At 41.3% G+C, this 22,103-nt stretch overlaps 1 protein-coding gene across 2 annotated transcripts in view; it reads right to left on the minus strand.

Annotated features, from left to right (window-relative positions):
• inpp5b (inositol polyphosphate-5-phosphatase B) overlaps positions 1–22,103 on the minus strand; it is a 182,393-nt gene that overhangs the window by 106,644 nt on the left and 53,646 nt on the right. For both annotated transcript variants that reach the window (XM_087976910.1, XM_043717903.2), the window contains one exon: positions 16,108–16,251. In XM_087976910.1, the coding sequence (XP_087833036.1) occupies positions 16,108–16,251 (144 nt within the window). The remainder of the gene's footprint in view (positions 1–16,107; positions 16,252–22,103) is intronic.

The following is a 22,103-nucleotide window of genomic DNA, read 5'->3' on the forward strand; positions in this document are numbered from 1 at the left end:
AATGCTCTGCCTCAGAGGGCAGTGGAGGCCCAGTCTCTGGATTCATTTAAGAAAGAGTTGGATAGCGCTCTCAAGGATTGTGGAATCAAGGGTTATGGAGATGGCAGGAACAGGATACTGATTAAGGATAATCAGCCATTATCATATTGAATGGTGGTGCAGGCTCGAAGGGCAAAATGGACTACTCCTGTATCTATTGTCTATTGCCAAAGTACTTATGTTCCTAAGAATGTTTACGTTCCTGACTACCATTTCAGAGTTCAGTAAGGCCTTAACAAGTCAATTACAGGATAATAATCCCTTGCTTCAAAATGATGAGAGCATTTTCACTTGAAAGTACCCAGCACAAATGTTAAAAACAGAATGACTCATGATTGGTTTATATCTGTTAAGACATAGGAGCAGCATTCAACCACTCATGTCTGCTCTGGTTGATCCCAGTCCTTTTTAAAAGGAAAATGGGGACTAACTAACTATTGTATTTTGTCTGCACATGCTGACATCCTCCTTCTTGGGCAAGAAGGCTCTTACCTGGCTTAATGCTAAACGTAAATGACATTTCCAGAGTAGTTTTGTTACTTAGCTAATGAATCATTGAATTGAGTAAACAGTCCAGTGGATTTCCGTTTTCACATGTATATGAAAAATGTGAAACTGGAACCATTCAAGCAGTATGCATGGAAAGTTTCTTTGTGAATACCAATAGAAAGAGTAAACATCTCAGGAAATGAGCTCAGATATCGCAGCATAAATCAACCACAGAAACAAACTGGAAGCAAGTGAGATATCCTGCATTTAGCATAAATATTAAGTTTTATGATCAACTTTATGGAAGCAATCATCAAAAAACTTTGGTGCAGCTATCAATTATTTTCCCTTTGCTCTTGAGCACAGCATAAAGTCTGAATGACTCAACAATAACTGATACTCAAGCAGATTATAGAGAAAAGGAAATTGACCACAGATAAATTCAGAGTTTAAGCACACTGTTGCAACATTACTCAGTCACAAGAGTCCTTGATGCAGAGCCCCGATTGCAAAAAATGTTCTATCTCTGACACTAGCCATTTAACAGGTATTGGTAAGGGGTCTTCATTTGGTGCACATTGCTGATGGGTGTTGAGGCTAATCCTTGACAGGTAGGTTCTGACATACTTCTAAGCTCACTGCTTAACTAAGTATAGTTTTATCAGGTGAAAATGTGTTATGCATACCAACTCCCTTCATAGGCAGTTACCCAGAGAAACGTCAAAAATGTACACAACTGAAGACTACTTCTTCAAATAGAAGGCACACTCCTTCAAAAAGACCAGGAGCAGCTGATCAAGCAGAAACATCAAGTATTCAGAGGATAGAGGCAGCAAATTTGAACATTGGTCAATGTTGTAAAATTTAGTCCAAAGATGTGTAGATTAGGGTGAATTGGCCATGCTAAATTGCCCATGGTATTCAGGGATATGTAGGTTAGGTACATTTGTCAGGGATAAATGTCGGGGAGTAGGCCTGGGTGGGTTACTCTTCAGAGGGTCGGTGTGGACTTGTTGGGCCGAAGGGCCTGTTTCCACACTGTAGGGATTCTGATTCTAATTCTAATTCTAAATAATTGTAAAAAGGTTCAGTTGTAATACAGCCTTACTCAAATTATTCTTGTATACCTGTAAATGGTAAAGGAATTATAGCTCATAGATCTCGAATGTCTAATCATGTTGATATTGCCTGACTATAGTCTATCCGAAAATCTACATAGAAGTCCCAGAATTCTAACCATTCTATACACTATAATATGAGGCGTGTTGCAGTTCACCTGCCTGACTGTATAATAAACTCCATCAAGAAACTTGGAGCAAAGATCTGTCATGTGTCTGCACATGTACAGTTTATAAGGCTGTAGCAATCACTCAATTTGAGAGTCTGATAGTGGTAGAAACCAGTTTGCATTCATTTAGCAGCTGACTTTAAGCATGTAGCTGCAATTTGGCATTACTACAATTATGCAAAAACTCTACATTTGCCTGGTGACGTAAGCTTCAATTCCAGTTTCCACATAAATGTTTTGAGTGAAGATTGCCACACACAGCACGAATGAAACTGCTGTGGTTTCTAAAGTATCCAACAATTCCAACAAACACCAAGAACCTTTTTTTTAAGGTTAATGCGATGCTAATACTGCAGCCAAGATTTAGGATGCATTGCCTCCACCACCAATGCTCAGTAGCAGCCATGTGTACTATTTGCAAGATGCACTGCAGGAATTCACCAAAGGTCATTAGACAGCACCTTCCTAACCCATGACCACTTCCATCCAGAAGGACAAGGGCAGCAGATACAGGGCCACCTACAACACCACCATCTATAAGTTGCCCTCCAAGCAACTCAGCATTCTGATTTAGAAAGATACCGCCATTCCTTCACTGTTGCTGGGTTAAAATCCTGCAATTTCTTCCCTAACAGCATTGTGAGTTAACCCACAGTGCATGGATTGCAGCAGTTCAAGAAAGTAGCTCAGCACCACCTTCTGAAGGGCAACTGGGGACAGGCAATAAATTCTGGCCAGCCAGCAATAACCATGTCTCAGAAGGGAATTAAATAATTATATGCAAAGCAACCTGTCCAATGCTTATAAGATCAGAACTCAATTCTGATCAGAACCCGATTCCGCTCATTATCATTGATGAAAAAATGATATAATAATTGAACTGCTAAAAATATTTGCCAATTTATATAAAGAGTCTGGAAATATTCTGCATAAGACCAACCCTAGGTTACACCACATTCCAATGCTATCAGTCACTTAATACAAGTTCTGGATGAAAATGTGACGAACTTTTGGAACACCAACTTCACCTCACTGCCAAAGAGATTTAAGCTAGTGCCAGCTACAAGTACCCCACCCTTCCCTAGATGTCTTGGAGCAATGTAGAGAAGAGACAACAGACATGGTAATTTGCATCAGAGGCCCAAATGCTACTCAAGGTTTAAAAGAGGAAAATTAATCTGAGTTTTAAACCTAAATGGAATTGTTTGTCCCTCTAATCCACAGATAAAGCTGGCTTCATGCAATGGCCAAACGCTCAAGGATTTAAGGTTTCAGTGTGTTTGGAGGAGGGGGATCTGCAGTGGAATTGAAGTGTAATGATACTAAAGTTCAACAATTTGCTGGTCTGATATTTGCTTGTAAAATTGAGTATACTTTATACTTAAACCCTGATATAATTTAGAAGAGAAGCCATTGTATGACTGCATTAATTTGAAGATGATTAAATGATACTATGTTATCATTCAAACATCCCAAATATTATTGAATATCAATTAGACTAGATTCCCTACAGAGTGGAAACAGGCCCTTCGGCCCAACAAGTCCAAACCAACCCTCCGAAGAGTAACCCATCCAGACCCATTTCCCTCCAACTAATGCACCTAACACTATGAGCAATTTAGCATGGCCAATTCACCTGACCTGCACATCTTTGGACGATGTGAGGAAACTGGAGCACCCGGAGGAAACCCACACAGACACAGGGAGAATGTACAAACTCCACACAGTTGCCCAAGGCTGGAATCGAACCTGAGACCCTGGTGCTGAGAGGCAGCAGTGCTAACCACTGAGCAACCGTGACGCCCCTTTAAATTATTTAAATTTTTCTTGCATGTAAATGTAATCACACTCTAATCAGAATGATCTAATGTAATCATTTGGACAATTAATTCACACATGGTCAATACATGAAATTAATCAATTCACAGAAGATTGTAAATCATCGCAGAAAATGCTTTAGTTGGCTTAGCCAAGGAGGTTGCCTCACACACACAAAATATACAGTACAAAATAATTTCAGATTGTCAGCTTAAGTGTGACAGATTGGTGAGATGCAAATCTGCTTTATGACCGGTGCAGAGACCCACACTGTACTTTGGAATTAGTGCCTTGCTAGATTAATGTCCTTCTTCAAAAGCTTCCAAAAGAAACCAAATATCTTCACATTATTTCTTCTTAATCATTGCAAGCTCCTCCATGGTGGGTTAACTGAAACGCTGGGTGTGATTGGGATGGAGATATGAAAAGTTCCATGTTTGTAGTAGTATTAGGAGCCTAGCTCTTGCCCTTCCCCATGAGCACAGCCTCACAGGATGGTCAAAGGCTCTTGACCAACAAAAACATTTTGAAAAACTGAGCACAGGATTGAAATATCACATTTCTATTCAAAGTTCATTAATGGGATATAGGTGTCACTGGCTAGATCAGTATTTATTGCCCATCCATAACTGTCCAGTGCTGTTACATTTACATAAATGTGTTGTCACCAGCAGCATCTCCTTTGTACAAATACTGAACTGAGTGAAGTCGCATCCACGTGGAACAAAAGATTTCAGCAGAAATATTGTTTAATGCTGGTGATGGAGGTGGTTGGGGAGTAGGGTGGGGGTGTGCAGCTCATTCAGTTCATTTGATGGTCAGTGTGTGGATCACATTAATGACAACAACATGGGATTTAATCTCGCGATTCCACCACCACATCCCATGCAGGCTGGAGCCTACTTTCCACCTTATAAAACACATCAATTTATATTTCAAGTTAATGAGCAAGCTCTATAAATGTACATCCCCCAACTTCACTCTTATGCTTTAGCTCAGTAGGAGGCTTGAAATTTATGAGGCAGCCAGGCCTTTTAGGAAAGGTAAGACTACATTATCTCCAACTGATGCCAATTAGAAAATGTTGTCTGCAGTTGTTTTTCAAATTAGGGGGTTTATCATTCTTTGTGGCCTTCGAAATATCAGCTTACTTTGAACAAACTGGGACTTGTGCTTTCAAGAGCTTAGGTCCACCTATGGTCCAAAAGGCATTCCTTAAAAGGGTTTGCTGTGTTAAAATGATATCCAGTCAGTCAATTAGTTAAGCATGAAACTAGACTTGAACACTTTTCTTAACAATAGTCTTAATTTCTCAATGCAGCATCACATATGCCAGCTTTCAACTGAATATCCTTTTGTTTTCAGTAGTTCTGCCTTCACAGGTTCTCAATTGGAAATGCTCTTTGCTTGCGTAGCTTAACTGCAGAATTTATCATACCATGAACAAACAACAGGCCACAAAGAATTAGATACACAAATATAAAGGAGTTGAATTTTTGAAGGTAAAGTCATTATAGCTAAAGCAATAGGAGTCCAATGTTCGTTGTGTAGGTGTTAAGTTTCTTTGCCGGAAACAATCAAAAATAGCACCCCCAGCAAACCACACAAGCAAAACATACTTTAAATGAAAAGGAAATGCTTGCATTTGGGTGGTTACTAGTGTTTTTTGAGAGATAATTCAACAGTCTCCACATCAAGATACTTTCAAAATGCAGCAAATGTCCTTCGGCAGCAATAGTGACCACATTTATATACAAAACTTCCAGCAACAGCTCCTAAAACAAACTAATGAGTGATTAGTCCTTGGTGATTTTGGTTGACAGGCCAATGCCTTTCACAATGAAATAATGCAATGAAGAACTTGCAGTCCATCCGAAAATGTGCCACTTCTTCCAAAGACTGATGTCTGCAACAATGCAACACTCTTCACATGTCCTAGTATAGAGTTAAAACCTTCACTATGGGACTTAGTACAACCAATTAAACCAAGTTAAAACTGTTCCAAAATAATAGATAAATTAACAACTTAAAAGATTACCTAAATTCCTTCCCAGGAGCAGAAGTTGACATAAAGCCTGTTTTGTCACTCAGCAAGATCATGGTTGGTCTTTTCACATTTTCCCTCCTTGAAGGGAAAAATCCACCCCCAATATCAGAATTCTCACACAGTAGTGAAGCAAAACCTCTTCAAGAAAGTGTGAGCAATGAAAGTATTACCTGACTTTTCAGGACATATTCTCTAGTCCTGGGACATGCAAGGCAATTATCCACAGCAAAAACTCCACCTCTTCAATTCATACTTCACAATTCCTCTCTCCTCTCTCTCTGCTCCCTGAAATAACACCATCGCATGTAGTCAAGGAGAATGGTACAAGTACATTTAAGGAGGAAGATAAGGCCATTTTATTTGATTTGCTGCACTTTCATCATCTCACATAATTGGAAGAATACTGATGATGATGCAAGCTCAAGACAGAGAAATGAATAAAAAAATGTTGATAGGGTTAAATGAAGTGTGGCAAAAGGAGGCACAAAGCGACAAATAGTCACTTAGGAAAAGGAAACGAAAGAATGGCACGAAAGATGAACCATGTTTAGGAATTTAGATGAGCCATTTCCTGTCAATCTTTCTGCAAACTGATGGGAAGGGAAGGCCTCTGAAGCCTAATGACTCAAGCAATATCAAAATCAATAGCTAAAAATCAGATGCCAATTTGAACAAATATTCATAGTTAAATAAATGAAAAACATTGCTCATTAGGCCTCAGCAATATCTCACAGGGCCAAAGGATTTAATTGGTTATTAATTTCTGTGCAGCTTACGGAATTTCAATGAGAAGATGAGTTAAGCGTTGCCACCAAATGACCATATAACTTGACCATATAACCATATAATTGTATCAATTTTACATGCTTTCAGGTAATAAACACTAAATAAATGCCAGATGTAAATTAATTTCAATGCAACTGTAGAAATGCTTTTCCAAGTGTAGAAATTCTATTTTCACTGAAGTCTTCCTTTGTGTGTCATCACAAGCACTGTCAAATCTTTATCTGTGTCAAAATATCTACATTTTCAACTCTATTCTCAAAGAGTTGGAGACAACAAACCAAACTATAATAGATATCATCTACAAGGACAAAGAGAAAGTTATTTCTTACATTCTGTTGATCCTAATATCATCCATTTCTATTTATGTGCAAATGAATTCCAAAATAAAAACCTGCAGCTGATGTCAAAGTGCAGTCCCTGCCTACAGATTGCCAATAACCCACAAGATAAACAAAAGCCTTCCACAGCTAAAGTTGCTGTTTCTTCAATGCACTCTGACAGAACAAGGTTCCACCATTGACAATTAATAGCAGATGGGACATCTCAAGACTGAACCTTACTGATGATGAGATACAAAGAATTACACAGAATGAGCCATCTTGAGTGTATTGTTCACAACACAAAAATCAGCCAATAGTGAGTGTAAATCAAAAATAAAATTAGGATTTTGATGTTGTTTGGCTTAGAAAAGATGAAGAGCAGTCTGTCTTTCTCATCCTCATTAATGATGAATCTGAATGTAGTCATGTCTCCACACATATTTTCGTGTTGTTAAAGTGTGTACCATAATGGCTTTATTAGAACCTCTTCTAAGATGTGACACCTTGCTGGGAACTGGTGTTGTGACTAAAAGCAGAAAATGACTGCAGGGAGAAAGGATTCCAGTTTGCAACAAAGTGTCATTTAGTTCCACTGAGGAATAAGTAACTCACCAGGAGTAAATATTTTTCCACACAGCTCCTCACCTGAGAACTTAGAGTAGGTATGTGCTTAACATCACTTTCTGGAACATAAAGGTTGCTTGCAAACTGCAAGAAGTATGAAACTGTTTTTATTAGGAAAATCAAATGACTGAGAAGTAAAATAAAAACAGTGAATGGAAGGTGTAATTTGAAGGCTGTATCCCAATGTATGCACAAATATGAAGAAAGTTCAGTATCATCCTTAATTCTTATTTATTCACTCATAGGACGTGGGTAATGTTGATTGATGTGGTTCCAATCAAGCAGGCTACTTTGAATGGTATTAAGCTTCTTGATTGAGGTTGGAGCTGCGCTTATCCAGGCAAGAGGGAAGTATTCCATCACACTCCTCACTCATGCCTTGTAGATGATGGATAGGCTTTGGGGAGTCAGGAGGTAAGATATTTCCTGGAGTATTCCTGGCCTCTGACCTGCTCATGTACCACTGTGTTTATGTGGCGACTCCAGATGAGTTTCTGGTTAATGGTAATCCCCAGGGTGTTGATAGTGGGGGATTCAGAGATGGCAATGCCACTGAATATCAAGGCACAGTGGTAAGATTGTCTCTTACTGATGATAGTTACTGCCTGGCATTTGTGTATGAACATCACTTGCCACTCTTCATCCTAGCCTGGATATTTTCCAGGTCTTTTTGCATTTGAATATGACTGCTTCAGAACCTTCAGAGGAGTCATGAGTGGTGCTGAACATGTGATTAATCAATGAACATCCCCACTTCTAATCTTATGTTGGAAGGAAGGTCATTGATGAAGCAACTGAAGATGGTTGTGCCTAGGAGAATTCCCTGAGGAACTCCTTTGTAGGATGACTTACCTCGAACAAACACGACCATCTTCCTAGGTACCAGGTATAATTCCATACAGCAGTGTTTTCTCTCTGATTTCTATGGATTCCAATTTAGCCAGGGCTCTTTGATGCCAGACTTGTCAAATGTCAAGTCTCATCTCATCTCACCTCTGGAACTCAACTCTTTTGTGCATGTTTGAACCAACGCTGTAATGAGGATATGAGCTAACTGGCCATGGCGGAACCCAAACTGGATGCCAGTGAGCAAGTTATTGCTGAGCAAATGCCATTTCATAGCATTGTTGATGACACTCCCTCACTTTACTGATGATCGAGAGGAGCCTGACAGAGAGGTAATTGACTAGATTGGATTTGTATTGCTTTTTGTGGACAGCACATATCTGGGCAATTTGCCACAATACAGGGCGGATGACAGTGTTGTAGCTGTGGAACAGCTTGGCAAAGGGTGCAGGAGAAGTCTTTAGTACTACTGCTGGAATGTGTCAGGACCCAAAAGTTTTGCAGTTTCCAGGTGTACCTAGCTACTTCCTGATATTGTGAAAGAATTAACTTGCTCTGCTGACCCGCAGGAAATTGGATGTCCCAAGGCTCGGGTGGGATGCCTCTGACTTAGATAAATTTTAAGAAATTACATGCCATTTCCTTACTATTCAGAGCTATTTACATTTCCATCCCCTATTCAAAAATTAATAAGAACATTACAGTTGGAATTCCACTACTTCCCTATCGTTACAAAAAAAAATTCATATTAGATCTGGCCATTAAGGAATGATTTGCATTACACTGTTTTTGGAATGTGGTCAGTGCATTGTCTTGACTAGCATGTGATTGTGAGGGAGTTGCTGGGGGTTGTCTTGAGTGGCATGTGACTGTGAGGGGGATGGCTGGGAGCTTTCTTGTGGGCATTACTTACTGTGACATAAAGATTGTGTATAAAGGAAGGATTGTTTCCTTTGTTCAGAGAGTTTCCATGGACATGCTTCCCAACCATAGCGAAGTGTGTTCAGGGTTCTCTAAAGCTTGTGTTGTACTGTAATGAATAAAATTTTGCTTGTTCACAGAGGTTGGTGTGTTGCAGTTGCATCAAGTGTATAAGGAGCTCAGTGTAAAAAGAACTTAACAATATCACTTGGAGTGAAACAAATTGGCTGAAGACTGGCACCTGTGACATTTGGGTTCACTGGAGGGTAACGAGATGATTCATCCACTCAGCACTTCTGGCTGAAGATTCACAAGTGATTTGTATCCTGATATGTGGAGAATACATATAGTGAATACAAGACATTAGAAAGTGGGCCTATGTATTGATCAGGTTTCAGTTCGATGGTACGAGTATGAGAAACATTCATTCAGGCATCAAGCAACCGATGCGATCTGTGTCTTCCTGATGAATGTAAAGACTTACATATTAAATGACGTCATTTTAGCAGCCTCCAAAATGGCTGCAATATGATAGACAAGATATGCATACATATAACAAGCTTGCTGTCTGTTGTTGTGGTTGTAACAAGGTCAGCCAACTATCACAGAATAGGAGTTCCCTGATTGGGGCTGTTAACCTGGTCCAACTAGGGAGTCCTGGCTGACTGACATAAACAGAAGTGTCAGACATCTTGTTCACTCTGAGAGCTGGCTCTGAGGGAGCTGGATCAGTGACAAGGACTCTCTACATGTAAATAAAGGGTGACTGGGTGATGGGATATCTACCTCTGTCGAGTTATTTCATGTCATCTGTCATATTGGCAGCCAAACATTTTTAATAATTAGTCTACTGGACCCCATGCAAGAAATAGATATTTGGCCTTTTACATTTGCAAATCAGGGCTAAAAAATTAGTTAGCCTTGAGATAGTTCGCACTCAATCATCTCATGAGATGCCACCATTACCTCTCAGACTAGTTGCCTCACCCAATCATTCCCGCTCCCTCATGCTTCAAATGTGAGCAGGTAACAGATGTTTTGGAAATGGCCCTGTACAAAACTGGCCAACAGACACAGAGCAAATGTTTGCCTGTCAAGCATGAGAAAACAGGCAGCAAGAACATACCAGTCTGTTTTATGGATATAATAGAACACAGGGAATGTTTAAAGTCCAACTGCTGCTTTCTATTCATCCCACTGCAATAAAATAAATCTCATGCTAAAGAAACATTAAACAACCATACAACTGAACAGGTAACAGGTTAAATTTCATAATAATGTTATCACTGGAGAGTGGTAGACAAGTGAACAAAATAGATAAATGTCAAAAGCACTAAATTCTCTCTTATTTAAATCACAAATTTTAATCGTCCTGCAGTATAGCTAATACACAGGAAAGTACAAACTTATATAACACTCATGTTTTAACTCATGTTTCACATGAGTAAAAACACTGCAAAAGAAAAAGCAGCAAAAGGCACTAGACCTCGTTGAAATTAATTGTAAGTTTTCATTTCAGTTTGTTGAAACCATCACACATTTTTGACTAAGCTGTTCTTTCTTCAGAGAGTGCTTTGGAAATGTTTAATCTGATTTCTGTGAAGTATCATCTATGAAAATTCAAATCATAAAGAATTTATTTTAGCCAGCATTAACATTCATTCTCCAAGAGTTTGAAAGTGATCCTTACTTGCCCATTTTCAGGGGTTTGGAAAATGGGGAAAGTGGGTGAGGGCATTATGAATTTGCACTTACATTTACTGCAATAGCAAATGAAACTTTTTAGGTGTCATGTAATCACCCTGAGACTGAAGTTTTCCAACTTTTTAGTATATTCTGCAGAAACAGGCTTGAACATTTTAAAAAAATTCCTTCTAGAAAGCCCCATTCAATTAGAGGCAATGCTCATGAATAGAGTTTCCCTATCACGAAACTAACATTAGATACTGTGTGCTCAATGAGCAAATCACTTGATAACTTGAAACCTCAGAAGTACAAACCATGATACCGGCTCTGTAAAAAGGGGAAACGTTTCTACCTGAAAGTGGTGCAGTTTCCCTGGACATTTCACAGGTCTGATTGCATTCTGCCGTCAGCTCCTTAACAAGTTCCTGCTTATACAAAGGCTCTATGACATCACTGCATTCATTTTACAGGCGATACTAGTCAATCACTGAGCCACTCATCTACCTCAATCCCAAGTGCACAAGACAAAATCAAACACACACACACTTAATTAAATGAGGCAAGTTATTGGAAATTGATCATTTTCAAACTCTGCCTTCTTTTTGCTAACACAACTTAAGAACTTAGTCAAATAGTGAATTAATCTCCAATACTCCCTTTCAGATAATGGGAATGTAAGTTTTATGCTTACAAATGCATAATATATCATACTTAAACACCCACTACTGTCACTACATTCAGACACTGCTGACAAGGAGATTTTTTAACACAGAGATATCAAGATCAGACAGATGGAAAGATCATTCTGAGTTCATAAGGAAGCAAAGGAAAACCTTGACTTTGTCTAAGTACCCATGACAGATCCACAGCAAGTGTGAGATGCCTTTGAGAGAAAAGAGAAGAAATAGGAATGGAGGTAATTATTTGTCAATTGTGATCTTATCTCTCTTCATCAGCTCCCTGACAACAGAGCTCTAATCCTGCTGTCAGAATAAAGAAAGCTAGTTTTAGCAACAAAAGTTACCAAGGACCTATTGTGATACATCCTAGGATATTAAAAATAGCTACAGAAATAGCAGATGCACTGATAGATATCTCCCAAGGCAAATGGACTGTAGCCCTTTATGACTAAGATCATAGAGTACAAAAATAGGGAGGTCTTGCTAATACAATCAAAAACACTCGTCAGACCACACCTGGAACACTGTAAACAGCTTTGGCATACCAATATTGACCAAAGAAGGATCACTAGGATGATCCCAAGTATGAGGGAATTTGTTTATGAGAAGATTGGGCTTGCACTCAGCAGGAATTTAGATGAATGAGAGGAGACTTTATTGAAACATGCAAGATTCTTAGGGAGATTGGTGGGTTGTTTCCTTCTGTGGGAGAGTCTGGACCAGATGGTAGAATCATGGAGACGAGGAGGACTTTTTTCCTCTCTCAAAGGATAGTGAATTTGTGGAATTCTTTCCTGCAGAGGCCTGTTGAGGCTGAGTTATTAAGAATATTCAAGGCTAAGAAAGACAGATTAACAGTAAGGGCATCAAGGGTTATGGGATAAAGGCAGGAAAATGGAGTTGAGGATTATCAGGTCATGATCTCATTGATAGCTGAGCGGAGTCCATGGTTTAAATGAGCTACCTTTGCTCCTTTTACAGTTTTATATCAGTTTACCCTGGAAAGCACTACACTGAATGATTTAAGTGAAATTTGATTAAGTACTTAATGCAGAGATAAAGACATTTAAAATCTTTCATTCAAATGTTGGAAATAAATCAAAACATTGAGTATACGAGTTGGGATATCATGTTGCAGCTGTACAAGACATTGATGGGAGCACTTTTAGAACACTGGGTACAATTCTGGTCACCCTGCTAGAGGAAGAATGTTGTTAAACTGGAAAGTGTACAGAAAATATTTACAACGATATTGCCGGGACTGGAAAGTTTGAGTTATAACGAGAGACTGGATAGGCTGGAACCTTTTTCCCTGGAGCACTGAAAATTGAGGGGTGATCTTATCAAAGTTCATAAAATCATGAAAGGCACAGATGAGGTAAGTAGCCAAGGTCTTTTACCCAGTGTAGGGGGGTCCAAAATTAGAGGCCGAAGGTTAAAGGTGAGAGGAGAAAGATTTAAAAGGGAACCCAAGGGGTTTTTCTATATTCTGTAATTTTCTGTACTATTTATCCAGGTTTCCAGCAGCTTTAGTATTTTGCTTTTTTATCCATTATGGGAAGTCTACACTCAAGATTCAGTCCTTCAGTTTTTTCATCAATAGAGTAGCACTTGGAGAGTTGCAATGTCTCTAATGCAAATGCTGATTGGCGATTTATTTTAATATGTCAGTCAACGTTAGTTTATTACATACAGGAGAAAGTGAGGACTGCAGATGCTGGAGATCAGAGCTGAAAATGTGTTGCTGGAAAAACACAGCAGGTCAGGCAGCAGCCAAGGAAAGGAGAATCGACGTTTCGGGCATAAGCCCGAAGAAGGGCTTGAAGAAGGGCTGAAGAACATTCCTGAAGAAAGGCTTATGCCCGAAACGTCGATTCTCCGGTTCCTTGGATGCTGCCTGACCTGCTGCGCTTTTCCAGCAACACATTTTCAGCTTTATTACATCCAAACCATTTGAACTTTAAACAGCATATACACTATCCTTCTTAGGCTGCCTCATAAATTATACTGCTGGAAACTGCTTAAAGACTTCACATATGTATCAAATACATAGGTGAAAAAGTCCTTAAGATAAAGAACTCAAAAGGGGAGAGTGAAGTTTTTACAAATGGTAAAATATTTCTTCAGGGACAAACATGCCAAAGAGGGTACCTTTAATTTTAAACAAAATACTCCAAGCTGAACACAAGGCCTGATTTCTGTCAAGGTACTCATCACTGCAATAAAAGCATTTTCATGGCTCAAGAAACTAAATGAAAATTATGAAAATATTCTTAAACTAACTTTTGAGTACTTTATACTTTACTTAGCTGCATTCTGTTGTGCTGTTGATGGACTTCAGTAATCTTCACATACACTTTCATTTTTCTTAAATCACTGTCTTTCATCTAGTCTTCTGTTATATTTTCCATCACCTATGTCTTAACATAATTCCTTTCCTAAGTCCTCCATTTATTGCGAGCTCATGTATCTCTGTTACCATTTCTAAATGCTTTTTTAAAGTATGAGAGCTTGTCAATTTGTTGGCAGTCTTAAACTTGGCTACCAGCCTTAAATTTCAGCCATTTCCAGAATAAATGCTTAACACTAATTTAGGGCACATCATTAACATAGTAGGCTATCACTTTTTTTTTTCTAAAACTGACTGTGAAAGATTATTACATATAGGTATTAGATTCACCCTTGTCAATATAAATACGGTATAAATTGGATAACCATAGATTTTGGACAGATCAAATAGCTGCACCTACACCTAAATGAAACTCCAAAGACTATGTAGCAAATGCAGTAAAGTTAAACTTGTAATCTGATCCACATAAGAACATCTGCACATCACTCTGTTGGATTAGTCCTCCCTTGCTAATTGGGGTTAATTGACTGTACATGCATATAAATCATCTGTTTATAGGATAAAGTAACTGGGATAGAACTTGACTTTGTCCAAGAGTGCGAAATGGGTAATTACTGGTCAGCAGTCTTTATAAATCTCTACCTCTAAACAACATAAAAAGCAAGCGAGATGCCAAACAATCTGCTGCCTTGCTTTCATAAATATTTCAGATTAATGCACTAAGTCAAGATCAAATCCAGTAAAATAAAATAAATTTATATTCTGCCAGAAAAACAACAGCCTAATTATTTGATATTTCTTTCAATTTGCTCAGGTCTTGACACAAAAGACACACAAAAACACGAAAGCACAGGACTTGGGTGCAGGAGTAAGCAATTTGTTCCTTTGAGCCTACACTGCCATAATTTGGTAAAATATTGGTTAACAGTTGAGAGTTCTAAAATGGAAATGATCGAGTAAAAAAAGGAGAGAATCAGCCATTACAAAACTAACGAGGAAAATTGCAAAACTCCACTAGCAAAACAAAATGTATCTGCTTTTAAAATTAGACATAACATTGTGGAAATTGGGATTTACAAGTCACTAACAGCTTTACAAATAAAAAGAATTCCTTAATAGGGTAACTTGTAGTTCAGTTATTTGCTTCACCTTTACCTGAATGGATAGCTGAAGAGCATCTTCAACTTTGATTTGAGAATAGGTAGCTTGAATGAGCATTATATGATGCTATAAAGTCACAATGATGGTATGTGATATCATAATGGTGTCCAACACATTGCCAGGGAGACAAAAGGTACCATCAAGTGTGTTGGATGTACAAATTTAAAAAGTATCATAATTTTAAAATAATGTAATCCAATCACTGTAACAATACTCAGTGCCTGGATTTGACAATGCCACACTGTTCCAAGTTCCAGTCCAAGAAATCCACAAAAGTAGACAGACTGTGGAATTCACAGCCACAAAAACATTGTTGAACAATAAGTGTTCTTTTAAAATTGAATTAGATAATTGGTTTAAGCAAAAAGAAATATCTAAGGGTGTGCAGACAGTAGTCAGCATGTGCAAAAAGAGTAACATTGCAGATGCGATGTATCAAGCAGCAGAATTCTGTGAAGTAACCTTCTATTATTCTAATACTTCCAGACTCAATGCATCTTCCATAATCCAAACACAAGCCTTCCTCCATGAAATACAGAAACTAACTGATCTCAGCTGTTTGATCAAGTGTCCTCAATTTCATATAGTATGTATTTGATTTGTCGTGTCAGATTTACTCTGAAAATATGTAACTATAATTCAATACTAAGCATCACTGAATGTCATCAACTAGTACAATTCTGGGCAGCAAAACATAATTCAGCATACAGCTCAGGAAACTCTCAAATCCAATCCTTAATCCAAGTTAAAAGATTTCAGCTAGAAATGGTATTCAGAGAACTCTAATCAACAACAGAATCTCTAGGTTATGTGGAGTTATGTCAGCTGGAGCTTAAATTCCTGATTATATCAGGGAACAGGATAATCAAAGTTGATGCTCTCCTGCACTTGAAAAACCTATTTACTCGGAATCTAGACTCAATGTACCCATTCACAATGGGATGATACTGGAAACACAATCAGCCCTTTCAAAATAGGATGCGGGAAAGTTAGCAGAAACATAGTAAAGTTTGAAAGGACTTTTCCGCTTATTTTATGGATAATCTTCTTACCTTTTTGGCTAGTCGAGGATGAAGGACAATTTGCATGTTCCATCCGCAGGGATCTGTGCAACTGGAAACCTTTCTTTTGTCTATACTTCGATAGCCATAAAAATTGAGGTGGGAATCCTCCAGATACAGCTTGATTGAGTAACTCTATAAGAAACAAACACCTGAGTAAAGCACTGGACATTCTTTCAGTCTCTATTGTTAGGCATTTTGTCTCATAAAAGTGAAATTTTATATTCTACAATATACCCTGCACACCTCCATCAGTACTTAGCAATAATTTGAAGGTTGTATTTCTGGGTTAGTAGAAATACAGATGAATGGTTTAATGATCTGGAAAGAAGTGTTTAATTTCCATCAAAACATCTGGGGAATTTAAATTCAATTAATTAAATAAAAAGCTCATATCAGTCATAGTGCCAAGATTGCTGTAAAAATACACCAAGTTTATGGCCAATCGTTACATTTTATGGTTGAGGGCAGAGCAGTACAATGGCAGAATATGAAACTGGATAATGAGGCAGTAACTGACTACTATCCTGGACTTCTGATTGCAATACTAATTGATAACAAACACGTATTTTCTTGCTTCTCAGAAGGAATTTATTTTCATTTGCTTTTTGGTGCAATCCAAAACATTAAAAACTTTTTATTTCTTTGTTCATGGCACCACTAATATTGAAGATCTGTCTTTTTAAAAACACATTAATTGTCTAAGACTAAAAATCAGCACAGACAACATCTGCTGATTGCAGAAATCTGTCATTGGAGATTGGGTTCTCCTTGTTCAAAGACAACTAGTCTAAATGAAATAGTTTCACAAATGGTGGCCAGACTCTGCAACTGAGTCAAGAAAGTAAACTATTTGAAAACTGCACCAATACAGTTGAGTTGATAATACCTGCATTTGAATATCACACACATGCATTTTCAAGCAGAAAACCTCTGGATGAAAATCAGGAGCAAGAATCACAGCAAATTTCTTGCGACCCATGAAAAAGATGTTATCTACTTGGACTTCAAGAAGACCGTTGACAAAGTGCCACACAGGAGGCTACAGAGTACGATAAGAGCCTATGATGTCAGAGGCAAGGTACTAGCATGGATAGAAGCTTGGCTGTCTGGCAGAAGGCTGAGAGTGGGAATAAAAGGATCCTTCTCAGGATGGCAGATGGTGACAAGTGGTGTTCTGCGAGGCTCAGTGTTGGGTCAACTTTTCACTTTACACATTAATGCATTGAGGTCATTCTGGCTAGGTTTGCAGATGTTACAAAGATAGAGAGAGGGTCAGGTAGCATTGAGGAGGCAGGGAGGCTACTAAAGGATTTGGACAGGTTAGGAGAGTGGTCAAAGAAGTGGCAGATGGAGTACAATGTGGGAAAGTGTGAGGTCATGCACTTTGGTAGGAAGAATAGAGGCAGAGACTATTTTCTAAATGGGGAGAAAATTCAGAAGTCTGAAGTCAAAGCAACTCGGAAGTTCTAGTGCAGGATTCTGTCAAGGTAAACTTGCAGGTTGAGTCAGGAGTTAGGAAGGTAAATGCAATGTTGGCATTTATTTTGAGAGGACTAGATATAAAAGCAGGGATGTATTTCCGAGGGTCTCTAAGGCTCTGGTCAGACCGCATTTGGACTATTGTGTACAGTTTCGAACCCCATATCTCAGGAAGGATGCGCTGGCCCCAGTGCATGTTCAGTGGAGGTTCACAAGAATGGTCCGAGGAATTTAAAGCTTAACATATGAGGAACGTTTGAGGACTCTGGGTTAATAATTGATGGAGTTTGGAAGGATGAGGGAGGGAATCTAATTCAAACATACAGAATACAGAATGGCCTGGACAGAGTGGTTGATGGGAAGATGTTTCCATTGGTAGGAGAGTCTAGGACCTGAGAGCACAGCCTTAGATTAAAGGGAAGACCTTTTAGAACAGAGAGAAGGAAAAACTTCTTCAGGCAGACAGTGATGAATCCATGGAATTCATTGGAGGCCAGGTCATTGAGTATATTTAAGACCGAGATAGATAGGTTCTTGAGTATCAAGGGGATCAATAGTTATGGAGAGAAAGTGAGAGAATGGGGTTGAGAAACAAATCAGCCATTATTGAATGGCAGAGCAGACCCAACGGGCTGAATGGCCTAATTTCTACTCCTATGTCTTATGGTCGTAATACTGAGGCCAACTGTTAATGATGGTATCAAAATCTTCAGCAGCGAGCTGGAAATACATCAAGACAGAGGATGGGAAAAAGTTGTGGCTGTGAAGAGATGTTCCTTTTTTGAGGTATTAGAGGTGTGGCAGGTGATTTCCTGCAGTAATTACTGTTTTATAAGCTGTTGCATTGCTTTGGAATTTTAGGGAAAAAAGATCAAATCATCAGCACTTTAAAAAGGAGGAAGAGAGACAAAGGCAGTGACCACATGGTCAGAGAAAGAAACTGACACTGTTGTCTGACACAGCAGTGAATATGGCGCAAAAACAATGACTGCAGATGCTGGAAACCAGATTCTGGATTAGTTGTGCTGGAAGAGCACAGCAGTTCAGGCAGCATCCAAGGAGCTTCGAAATCGACGTTTCAGGCAAAAGCCCTTCATCAGAAATAAAGGCAGTGAGCCTGGAGCATGGAGAGATAGGCTAGAGGAGGGTGGGGGTGGGGGTGGGGAGAAAGTACCATAGAGTACAATGGGTGAGTGGGGGAGGGGATGAAGGTGATAGGTCAGGGAGGAGAGGGTGGAGTGGATAGGTGGAAAAGGAGATAGGCAGGTAGGACAAGTCCGGACAAGTCATGGGGACAGTGGTGAGCTGGAAGTTTAGAACTAGGGTGAGGTGGGGGAAGGGGAAATGAGGAAACTGTTGAAGTCCACATTGATGTCCTGGGGTTGAAGTGTTCCGAGGCGGAAGATAAGGCGTTCTTCCTCCAGGTGTCTGGTGGTGAGGGAGCGGCGGTGAAGGAGGCCCAGGACCTCCATGTCCTCGGCAGAGTGGGAGGGGGAGTTGAAATGTTGGGCCACGGGGCGGTGTGGTTGATTGGTGCAGGTTTCCGGAGATGTTCCCTAAAGCGCTCTGCTAGGAGGCGCCCAGTCACTGTTGAGAATTCATACTCTCAACAAACAGTATTTCAATTCCATCTCAAACATCAAAAACTGTAAATACAACAAACTTTTATCCATCCCCCTCCATAACCAGCACTCCTCAAACACTCCAGAAGATTCCCCTGGCCTCGGAACCTATTCCGCCATTAGCCATGCGGATGATGCAGCTGATTGATGATATCACTTCCGCCCCCATCATGGCCACTCCCACAACCACTTCCACCCCTCACAATTCCTCATGCATCACACGTGACATCACTTCCACCCCTCACATCATCGCTGATGCCACATGCTCAGTGACGTCCGACACCCCAACTGCCGTTGTCACCACCACTTCCGCCCCCACCAGCGCCACTCACCTACATTCTGCTTACTTGCCCCCCATAGACCCCACTGTCACTATCCCCACCTCCCAGAACCCCGAGGGGAATACTACCCCTGCTCATGACTCCATCCCCATTCCCCCCACCATCACACCCACTCCAGTTCCAGGTTCCGCCCCCACTCCCAGCTCTACACCCACACCAGATCCCAGCTCCCAGCCCTGCCGGGTTTTCACCATCCCTCCAGAACTTCCCCTCACTGAGGACGAACGATCAGTCCTCAGCAAAGGACTCACCTTCATCCCCCTCCGTCCACGCATCAATGAATTTAATACATGCATTGACGTCGAACAATTCTTCCTTCGCCTCCGCCTCCGAGCTTACTTTCACAATCAGGACTCCCGCCCACTTTCCGAGGACCCCTTCGCCCACCTCCAACACACTGCATCCACCTGGACACCCCACGCTGACCTATTACCTGCCCTTGACCTCTTCATTTCCAACTGCCGCCGGGACATTAACCGCCTCAACCTGTCTACCTCCCTCCCCCACTCCAATCTCTCACCCTCACAACGCGCAGCCCTCCAATCCCTCTGCCACAATCCCAATCTCACCATCAAGTCAGCGGATAAAGGAGGCGCAGTGGTAGTCTGGCGCACTGACCTCTACACCGCTGAAGCCAAACGTCAACTCGAGGACACCTCTTCCTACTGCCCCCTCAACCATGACCCCACCCCCCATCACCAATCCATCATCTCCCAGACCATACAGAACCTCATCACCTCAGGAGATCTCCCACCCACAGCTTCCAACCTCATAGTCCAGGAACCCCGCACTGCCCGGTTCTACCTCCTTCCCAAGATCCACAAGCCTGACCCCCTGGCCAACCCATTGCCTCAGCATGCTCCTGCCCCACTGAACTCAGCTCTACCTACCTCGACACTGTCCTATCCCCCCTAGTCCAGGAACTCCCCACATACGTTCGAGACACCACCCATGCCCTCCACCTCCTCCAAGACTTCCGTTTCCCCGGCCCCCAACGCCTCATCTTCACCATGGATATCCAATCCCTCTACACCTCCATCCGCCATGACCAGGGCCTCCAAGCCCTCCGTTTTTTCCTCTCCAGACGTCCCCAACAATAACCTTCCACCGACACTCTCATTCGTTTGGCTGAACTGGTCCTCACCCTTAACAATTTCTCCTTTGAATCCTCCCACTTCCTCCAGACCAAAGGGGTAGCCATGGGCACATGTATGGGCCCCAGCTATGCCTGTCTCTTTGTTGGCTACGTAGAGCAGTCGATCTTCCGTAATTACACCAGCACCACTCCCCACCTCTTCCTCCGCTAAATTGATGATTGCATTGGCGCCACCTCGTGCTCCCGCGAGGAGGTTGAGCAATTCATCAACTTCACCAACACATTCCACCCTGACCTTAAATTTACCCTGACTTTAAATCTGACACCTCCCTCCCCTTCCTGGAACTCTCCATCTCCATTAATGATGACCGACTTGACACTGACATTTTCTATAAACCTCATCACCTCCCACAGCTACCTGGATTACACCTCTTCCCACCCTACCTCTTGCAAAAATGCCATCCCGTATTCCCAATTCCTCCGCCTCCGCCGGATCTGCTCCCAGGAGGACCAGTTCCACCACAGAACACACCAGATGGCCTCCTTCTTTAGAGACCGCAATTTCCCTTCCCACGTGGTTAAAGATGCCCTCCAACGCATCTCATCTACATCCCACACCTCCGCCCTCAGACCCCACCCCTCCAACCGTAACAAGGACAGAACGCCCCTGGTGCTCACCTTCGCATAAACCAAATTATCTGCCAACATTTCCGCCACCTCCAAACAGACTCCACCACCAGGGATATATTTCCCTCCCCACCCCTTTCCACCTTCCGCAAAGACCGTTCCCTACATGACTACCTGGTCAGGTCCACGCCCCCCTACAACCCACCCTCCCATCCTGGCACTTTCCCCTGCCACCGCAGGAACTGTAAAACCTGCGCCCACACCTCCTCCCTCACCTCTATCCAAGGCCCTAAAGGAGCCTTCCACATCCAAAGTTTTACCTGCACATCCACTAATATCATTTATTGTATCCGTTGCTCCCAATGCGGTCTCCTCTACATTGGGGAGACTGGGCGCCTCCTAACAGAGCGCTTAAGGGAACATCTCCGTACACCCGCACCAATCAACCACACCACCCCGTGGCCCAACATTTCAACTCCCCCTCCCACTCTGCCGAGGACATGGAGGTCCTGGGCCTCCTTCACCGCCGCTCCCTCACCACCGGACGCCTGGAGGAAGAACGCCTTATCTTCCGCCTCGGAACACTTCAACCCTAGGGCATCAATGTGGACTTCAACAGTTTCTTCATTTCCCCTTTCCCCCACCTCACCCTAGTTCTAAACTTGCAGCTCACCGCTGTCCCCATGACTTGTCTGGACTTGTCCTACCTGCCTATCTCCTTTTCCACCTATCCACTCCACCCTCTCCTCCCTGACCTATCACCTTCATCCCCTCCCCCACTTACCCATTGTACTCTATGCTACTTTCTCCCCACCCCCA

This window comes from Chiloscyllium plagiosum, unplaced genomic scaffold, assembly GCF_037043375.1.
Source record: "Chiloscyllium plagiosum isolate Xiang-an unplaced genomic scaffold, Cpla_swu_hap1 HiC_scaffold_30, whole genome shotgun sequence".
Taxonomy (NCBI): Eukaryota; Metazoa; Chordata; class Chondrichthyes; order Orectolobiformes; family Hemiscylliidae; genus Chiloscyllium; species Chiloscyllium plagiosum.